Source organism: Colobus angolensis, unplaced genomic scaffold (assembly GCF_000951035.1).
Source record: "Colobus angolensis palliatus isolate OR3802 unplaced genomic scaffold, Cang.pa_1.0 Scaffold154, whole genome shotgun sequence".
Classification (NCBI taxonomy): Eukaryota; Metazoa; Chordata; class Mammalia; order Primates; family Cercopithecidae; genus Colobus; species Colobus angolensis.
The window spans coordinates 4,616,561-4,624,884 of record NW_012114644.1 but is presented as its reverse complement, the minus strand read 5'-3'; the positions used below and the strand labels follow the sequence as shown (position 1 = coordinate 4,624,884).

Genomic DNA, 8,324 nt, shown 5'->3' with positions numbered 1-8,324 from the left:
GCTTTCCGCGTCTGTGGTTCTCTTGGTCTTGCGCCCTTCCTTCGCCTCTGTGGGTATGCTCCCGCCTGCGTCTGCGTCCCCTTCTCTGTCCCTCTGTCTTTCTCTATTGGGATCTTTCCCTCCTTGGCCTCCACCTCTCCTCTCTGTCCCTCCGTCACTTTCTCCCCGAGAGCTCTTCTCTACCCTCTCCGGGTCTCTGTCTATCTTTCTGCTATCTCCGTCTCAGTCTCTGGCATTTCCCCAGCTGTGCCTGGGCCTCTTCGTGCCCATTTTCGGTTGCCCCTTCTCCCTTGTGTTTCTTCCTTTCCTTCTCGCTCTGTCTCTGTCCCTCTTTCTCTCCACGTCCCTGTCTCTCTGCCGGATTCCCAGGGTCTCATCCTCTCTTCCTTCACTTGCTCGTCCCCTTCACGATCCCTGGGTCTCAACCTCTCTCCTCTCCCTTTCTCAGGAAATCCGTGTCTCTGTGCCTCTCTGTCATTGCCCCTGGATCTCCCTGCTATCCCCAGGTTAGGACTACAGACCCTCCAAAATGCCCCTTCTCTAAGTCAACCCATCGGGAAAAGGCTGCAGTCTGAATTCTGTACTAGCCCCACAAGATAGTCCCTGTGTTTCCAAGGCTTAAATACCCATAAAGTGCCTCACGCCTGTAATCCCAGCACTTTGGGAGACCGAAGCATGGTGGATCACTTGAGGTCAGGAGTTCGAGACCAGCCTGGTCAACATGGTGAAACCCTGTCACTACTAAAACAAAAATTAGCTGGGCGTGGTGGCACATGCCTGTCATCCCAGCTACTCAGGAGCCTGAGGTACAAGAATTGCTTGACCTTGAGAGGTGGAGGTTGAAGTGGGCTGAGATTGCGCCACTGCACTCCAGCCTGGGCGACAGAGTCAGACTCTGTCTCAAAAAAAAAAAAAAAAAAAAAAAAAAAGCGGCCAGGCGTAGTGGCTCACGTCTGTAATCCCAGCACTTTGGCAGGCCAAGGCGGGCAGATAACCTGAGGTCAGGAGTTCAAGACCTGCCTGGCCAACATGGTGAAACCCCACCTCTACTAAAAATACAAAAATTAGCTGGGCATGGTGGCAAGTGCCTATAATCCCAGCTACTTGGGAGGCTGAGGCAGGAGAATCGCTTGAACCCAGGAGGTGGAGGTTGCAGTGAGCACATCAACCTGGGTGACAGAGTGAGACTCTGTCTCAAAAAAAAGCATAAATAATTTGGTAGTCACACCTATCTTGATCTTGTCCCCTTCTTGCTTAAGGACATGACCCTAGGGTGAGGCCCTGCAAAGAGGGCCAAACCAGTCCTTCAGCTGGGCTGGGGACCTTCCCAAGAGACATCCTGTTCTCCCAGGAGGGCAGCCCAGACTGGCTACCTGGTTTCAGGTGTGGGGAGTGGGTAGGGGGTGGTTTGGGCTGGGACTCCTGGGTCTGGGGGGCAGGTGGGAGAGGCAGTTCCCATAAGATCCACGACTCCTGCCAAGGTCTGCAGTTGGGAAGAATTTATTATTACTAAGTGGTCCTGACAGATCATGGAGGAGGGGGTGACACTGACAGATCATGAAGGAGGGGGTGACAGGGGAGCTGCTACAATCAGCTCACCTGGAGGCAGTGATTAAGGGCTCATTACCCGCTTGGGTGAGGGGAGCCTGGGAAAGGCAGCAGGGGGGGTCAGGTTAGGAGATGGGGCAGTTTAGAGGGAAGAAGAGTGGGACACCCCCGGGGGAGTCCAAGGAGGCCTGGCCTGGAGAAGAGTGAGATTACCCCCCACTCCCCACCGAGGGAAGATGACTAAGGAAGCCCCCAGAAGGGCTGAAGGGAGAATGTCCCAGGGAAGTGAACTGAGACACTGGAGCTGGGTCCACAGCAGGCGGGGGCAGCCTGGCAGGAGTAGGGGTGTCATGGCTTCTCCAGCTGGACATCTCCTATGTTGAGGCTGCCCACATCCTGGTAGGTGCCCTGGAGGCCCCGGGAGATGTCCTCATACATGGAGCAGTCGTCCAGGTTCAGGCCCTGGGGTGGAAACAAGGCAGCGAACATCAGCACCCTGACACCTGGGGTCCCTGTCCCCAGCCACCCCCAGAGGGAATGCCCCCACCCCTAACACAACTGCCCCACCCCGTTGCCACCCTTCACTCACTTCATAAAGGTTTTCATCTTCATATTCATCCCCGGCATCCAACCCGAGCTTCTCATTCTGCCATCGTTTCTGTGGGGGTGTGTGGGGTGGGTGCCTCAGTGAGCGGGGGAGGTGAATATCTTTCAGACCCTCCTGGATGCCAGGAAGTACTTTTCCAGAAAGGGTAAGAGATGTTCCCAAGGCCACATACTGGTAGCAGTTCTCTGAGTCTACAACCAGTGTCCGTCCTTCCTTCCTTCTTTCCTTCCTTCCTTCCTTCCTCTTTCTTTCGCTCTCTCTTTCTTTTCTTTCCTCTTTTTCTTTCTCCCTTCCCTTCTCCTTCCCTTCCCTTTCCTTTCCCTTCCTTCCTTCCCTTCTTTCCATTCCTTCCCTTCCTTCCTTCCTTCCTTCCCTCCATCCCTTCCTCCCTCTCTCTTTCTCTCTTTCTTTCTTCTCCCTCAGTTGCCCAGGCTGGAGTGCTGTGGCAACATCATATTTCACTGCAGCCTTGAACTCCTAGGTTCAAGCGATCCTCCCACCTCAGCCCCCTGAGTAGCTGGGACTAGAGGTTAGCCATGCCTGGCTAATTTTTTGTTAAGACTTTTTTTTTTTTTTTTGGTAGAGATAGGGTCTTGCTGTGTTGACCAAACTGGTCTCAAACTTGTGGCCTCAAGTGATCCTCTTGCCTCGGCCTCCCAAGTTAGCGTCTTCTTGACTCTCCACTCCCTTACTCTTCTCCATGAATAATAACAATAACAGTCACACTTTCTGTGGGGCCTAAGGAAAGGCTGGTATAGATCACAGATTCTGGGAGGACCCCCAAGCCCCACCTTCCCTGGTCTTGGCTATACCTGGAGGGTAACCACACCCGTGGGTGAGGGCAGGAGGAGAGTGAGGACACTCTTAGGGGGAAGAATGAGACTCTTTTTGCGGGGAGGTGGACATGAGGACAGCCCAGAAGGGGAAACCAAATTGAAGACACCCCCTGGGCCCAGCGCCAGTTCAGGTCCCTTCTTTATATTCATTCATTTAACTTCCACAGCCCCTGTGTGGTGGGTGCTTTCATTCTCCCAAGTTTTGGATGGGACCCTCAGGCTCTAGAGGGCTACCTGGGCATCGGGGGGGGGGTCCCTCAGTCCAGGCCCTTGCCCGGTTGACTTGGGGGTCCGAGGAGGCTCACCCTGAACAGCAGCAGCGTCCCAGGCACCACCGCGCAGAACAGGAGGATGATCCCCTCGGCTGTGATGATTCGGTTCTTGGTGCCCTCCCCCATGTCCAGGAAGGGCCTGGGGGGGGGATCTGCAAGGAGGTGGTGTGGCTCAGAGCCCTGGCACCTCCTGTTCTCCCTAGCCTCCTGGACCCGCCACCCTCTGCAAGGCCCCAGACCCCTCAGAGCCCCGACTCTGCGGAGGAGAACGTCAGTCCCTCTGTCCAAGCCAGTTTGAAACCCACAATAAAGGTACTGGCTCTATCCCCACTTCAAAGAGAAACCGAGTGTCCCCAGCGGGAAAGTGGGAGTAGGGGCCAGGGCTGGGCCACTTACTGCGCACACGGAGGTAGGTGCCGCAGGACTGCTGGTATTGCTCATTGCCCTCCTGGACCCGGCACAGGTATATGCCCCCGTGGCTCTTGTTCACGTTCTGGATGGTCAGCGTACCATTGTAGCCCTGGCCCACGCCCACGAACTGAGGGGGCCACGTGTGGTTGCCGTGGAGGACGCGCCACCAGGTGATGTTGGCGTTGCTGCCATTGTGCAGGCATTGGAAGTGGGCCTCTTCCCCCAGGCTCACCATCAATGATGGTGGGCCCCCATCCACCCACAGGGCCTGGCACCCAGGGCCTGTGGAGAGGCAGGGTGGGTGGGTCAGGGACTAGAGATGGCGACACACGCCCCCAGCCCTGGTCCCTGCAGCTCCAGCACTCCTGGGAAGAGGGTGAGGACTCTCCTGGGTGGGGAGGGGAGGAGGGCGAGGACTCTCCTGGGTGGGGAGGGGAGGAGGGTGAGGACTATTCTGGGTGGGGAGGGGAGGAGGGCGAGGACTCTCCTGGGTGGGGAGGGGAGGAGGGTGAGGACTATTCTGGGTGGGGAGGGGAGGAGGGTGAGAACTCTCCTGGGTGGGGAGGGAGAGGGACAGCCCCTGACAGGGGCTGATACATCCTGGGGAGAGGGAGATGCGGGAAAGTGAAGAGGCCCCTGGGGAAGGAGAGAGGACAGAACTGGTTGGGGTGGGTGAGGACATCCTCGGGGAGGAGAATGAGACTCCCTGGGATGGTGAGATCCCTGCGAGGCCCTTCTCGCCTCTGCAGCGCCATCTCTTGCCCCCCTCCCACATACCCACTTTGTGCTCTGGGCCCTGTGAACTCTCTGGATTTTGGATGTTTGTTCGAGGCACTGGAGGACCGCTGTCCAGACAGCTCCTTCCAGAAGCAGTGCAGGCGTCCCCTCCTCCCGCAGCCTTCCCGGTCCATTTTGGCACCCCAGCCTCAGCCAGGCCCTGCACCTGGCGCTTTTTCTTGTGTAATCATTCACAGAACCCTAGAAGTAGGTTATCTCCTTAGCCCCATTTTACAGGAGGGATGGCTGAGGCCCTGGGAGGGCTGGCGGTTTGCCAGGATCATCAGGCAGTCAGGAGTGGCACTGGGTTCAAACTCATGGCTCCCTGGCCTCTCCCTGCCTGGGCTGAGGAGCCAGTCTGTGGCCTGCCCTGGCCTGTGACCCTGTGCCCGGCCCTCATTCTCTGTAAGTTGTATGTGTCAACCTAGGGGGTCAGGGGTGAGTTCGGTCCTTGGGCTGGATTGCTGGTGAGTGAAAGGGTTCAGAGTGGGGTGGAGACTGGGGGTGTCTCTGAGTGGGACCGGGCTGCTCAGGCTGGCTGCAGTGTCCAATCTGGGCTCCTCTGGGAAGTCCCAGCTCTCAGCCAGGCCTCCCACATGGCCGGCCCCCTCTTCTGGAGGTAGGTGGAGGAGGGAAGTGAGGAAGAGAGAAGGAGGAATAGGTGGGGAGAGGGGCCGAGCACCCTCATCATCATGGGCTTAAGACTCAGACGTGGGCCAGGCGCGGTGACTCAAGCCTGTAATCCCAGCACTCTGGGAGGCCGAGACGGGTGGATCACGAGGTCAGGAGATCGAGACCATCCTGGCTAACATGGTGAAACCCCGTCTCTACTAAAAAATACAAAAGACTAGCCAGGCGAGGTGGTGGGCACCTGTAGTCCCAGCTACTCAGGAGGCTGAGGCAGGAGAATGGCGGAACCCGGGAGGCAGAGCTTGCAGTGAGCTGAGATCCGGCCACTGCACTCCAGCCTGGGCGACAGAGCGAGACTCCGTAAAAAAAAAAAAAAAAAAGACTCAGATGTGAACTCCAATCCTTGCTCCCAGTGTCCCCTTGGGTAGGGAACCTTTTTCTCTGAACTCCTGGGTTAGTGTGGCCACAGCCCCTGCCAGCTGTCCTTGAGCGGGTGAGGGGGAGTCCATGAGACACCTGTTCCCCCAGTGCTCAGAAGGGACTCCCAACACAGAGAGGCACCTGAGGTTTAAGGCAGATAAAGCTTTTTCTCCCCTTGACAGACGCTGAATGCTGCTACCCTCAAGTCCCCTTCCTGCCCCCAGCCCTGGTTTAGTTCCTTATTTTGGCCTGTGGGGAGCAGGAGGTGGGGGAGGTGACTCTTGTTCCTGCCTGCCTCCGTGAGGCTGTGGATGCCCCTTCTCCTTCACTGGGCTCCCTCCAGCCCCACATTGGCCCAGCTTGGCACAGATACGATTTATATAGGCATCTTCCCTGGCTCCCCTACCCTCTGCCTCCTCTTCCCCTTTCCCTGACCCCCCTCTCCTCTGCCTGTGCCCTCTCTGCAGCCTCCACATCTCCCCCCACCTCCCACCAGTTCCTGCCCTTTGGTCACATACCCAGGTAGGCAGCAGACAGCAGGAAGAAGAGGAAGATGGTGGCAGGCAGAGCTTGGAGGACTCCTGGACCCCCAGGCATCTTCTCCCAGTGGGTTGGTTAGTTTGAGTTGCAGCAGTCCCAGGGTACCAGATCCCTACCCCAAACCCCACCCTACTTCCTGCCCAGCCCCCCGGAGATGGGCTCCAGTGGCCCTCGCTGCTGGGCCCTTTGCTTGTTGGGCCTGGGGACAGCCCCTGCCGGGTATGCTTCAGGCTGTGAGTGGAGAGGAACTGCTCCCTGCACCTGTGGTGGCCACAATTCTCCTGAGAGGTGGCTGCTTGGGTGGGGGAAGAGGCTGGTTCAAGGGCTGGCTTGTCACTGCTGAGCCTTTGGAAGGAAGCCTAGGGAACCGGCATGTGCCGTGGGCAAGTGATGGTTCTGAGCTTGACCTCTGCCCCTGCCTGGACTTGGGGAAACCTTGTCCCTTCCCTGACCCCATTTCCTTGCTTCTTTTTTTTTTTTTTTTTTTTGAGGCGGAGTCTCACTCTGTCGCCCGGACTGGAGTGCAGTGGCCGGATCTCAGCTCACTGCAAGCTCTGCCTCCCGGGTTTACGGCCATTCTCCTGCCTCAGCCTCCGGAGTAGCTGGGACTACAGGGCCCGCCACCTCGCCCGGCTAGTTTTTGTATTTTTAGTAGAGACGGGGTTTTACCGTGTTAGCCAGGATGGTCTCGATCTCCTGACCTCGTGATCCGCCCGTCTCGGCCTCCCAAAGTGCTGGGATTACAGGCTTGAGCCACCGCGCCCGGCCTTTCCTTGCTTCTTGATTAGAAACAAGGACTTAAAGGGGTTGTTGCATGCACAGAAATGGCCCATAGTAGGCGCTCAGTTCACTATAAATGCTCATGAAGAAAGGCAGGCTGACTTGTGGCTGAGTACCCGTGTGACTAGGTGGGCACTTTCATCCTTCAAACCTTGACATTTTTCATCTGTGAGATGAGGACCAGAATGTCTCCCTGTCTCATTATGTGATATGAGATGGTGTTTCTGGTATTCAAGGAGTTAGAGCCACGATCAGCTCTTTATTGGAATTCTTTGTTAAAAAAACAGGCCAGGTATGGTGGCTGATGCTCAGGCCAGGTATGGTGGCGGGAGGTGGGGAGAGATGTGGAGGCTGCAGAGAGGGCACAGGCAGAGGGAAGGGGGCTCAGGGAAAGGGAAGAGGAGGCAGAGGGTAGGGGAGCCAGGGAGGATGCCTATATAAATCGTATCTGTGCCAAGCTGGGCCAATGTGGGGCTGTAGGGAGCCCAGCGAAGGAGAAGGGGCATCCACAGCCTCACGGAGGCAGGCAGGAGCAAGAGTCACTTTGGGAGGCTGAGGTGGGAGAATCACCTGAAGTCAAGAGTTTGAGACCAGCCTGGCCAACATGGTGAAACCCCCATCTCTATTAAAAATACAAAAATTAGCTGGATGTAGTGGCACATGCCTGTTATCCTAGCTACTCAGGAGGCTGAGGCAGGAGAATCAGTTGAACCCAGGAGGTGGAGGTTGCAGTGAGCTGAGATCACACTATTGCACTCCAGCCTGGGTGACAAGAGTGAAACTCCATCTCAAATAATAATAATAACATATATTTTTCTTCTTTTTTTTTTTTAAGAGAGCTGGGATCTTGCTATATTGCCCAGGCTGGACTTAAACTCCTGGCCTCAAGCAATCCTCCTGCCTCGGCTTCCCAAAGTGCTGGGATTACAGGCATGTGCCACTGTGCACAGCCAGAAGTTGTTTTATATTGACCTGCCATGACTGGGCAAGGTAGGCCATCCCCCATTTTACAGAGGGGGAGACTGAGGCCAGAGAGGGGAGGTTGTCACTTGCTGGTGTCATACAGTCTAAGGGTGGTGAACAAGAGATTCAAAGTCGTCTTTGTGTTGCTCCCAGTTTCCTTTGAGCATGTCTAGTAGGAGGGAAATGAGGTCTGAGTGGGGAGGGCGGAGTTGCTGAGATATTTGTGAGCAGTTAGGGGACCCTCACACACACATACGAGGGACATATAAAATAAATTCGTTGCAGGGAGATTTTTGGTAGCAAACATTGAGAAGCAAATGAAAAGTCCATTCATGGGAGAATGGGTGCATACACTGTGGCAAAGTGAGCCAACAGAATGCTACAGAATAGGGGAAGGTATCATAAGGCTGTCTCAGAAACAGCACAAACCTCAGAAAAAATATTGTAGCATGATACAGTTGACTTGTTTTCAAAAGGCATGCGCTGCTTAGGGACACACGTTTGTAGTAGAGGTGTAGACCCGTGCAGGGGAGTGGCAAA

At 55.9% G+C, this 8,324-nt stretch overlaps 1 protein-coding gene across 2 annotated transcripts; it reads right to left on the bottom strand.

Moving 5' to 3' along the window:
- Positions 1-1,484: 1,484 nt before the first annotated feature.
- Positions 1,485-6,324, bottom strand: CD79A (CD79a molecule, immunoglobulin-associated alpha). 2 transcript variants are annotated; one of them, XM_011936572.1, is made up of 5 exons: positions 6,020-6,324; positions 3,660-3,956; positions 3,297-3,415; positions 2,138-2,206; positions 1,485-2,010 (listed from the first exon to the last, which is right to left on the bottom strand). In XM_011936572.1, exons 1-5 carry the CDS (start codon positions 6,096-6,098, stop codon positions 1,897-1,899), a joined length of 678 nt encoding a protein of 225 aa, XP_011791962.1. In that variant the 5' UTR covers positions 6,099-6,324; the 3' UTR covers positions 1,485-1,896. The 2 variants fall into 2 exon arrangements, with proteins under 2 accessions (XP_011791962.1, XP_011791963.1); XM_011936573.1 differs by having other exon boundaries at positions 3,774-3,956.
- Between the last annotated feature and the right edge of the window lie 2,000 nt (positions 6,325-8,324).

Bases quoted from the DNA above. Each gene is read 5' to 3' on its own strand.
- CD79A (XM_011936572.1), bottom strand. From the start codon at position 6,098: ATGCCTGGGGGTCCAGGAGTCCTCCAAGCTCTGCCTGCCACCATCTTC. The intron at 3,416-3,659 runs GTAAGTGGCCCA...ACCTCCTTGCAG, and splicing joins CACCTACCTCCGTGTGCGCA to ATCCCCCCCCCAGGCCCTTC. The intron at 2,011-2,137 runs GTGAGTGAAGGG...TTTCCACCCCAG, and splicing joins AAGATGAAAACCTTTATGAA to GGCCTGAACCTGGACGACTG.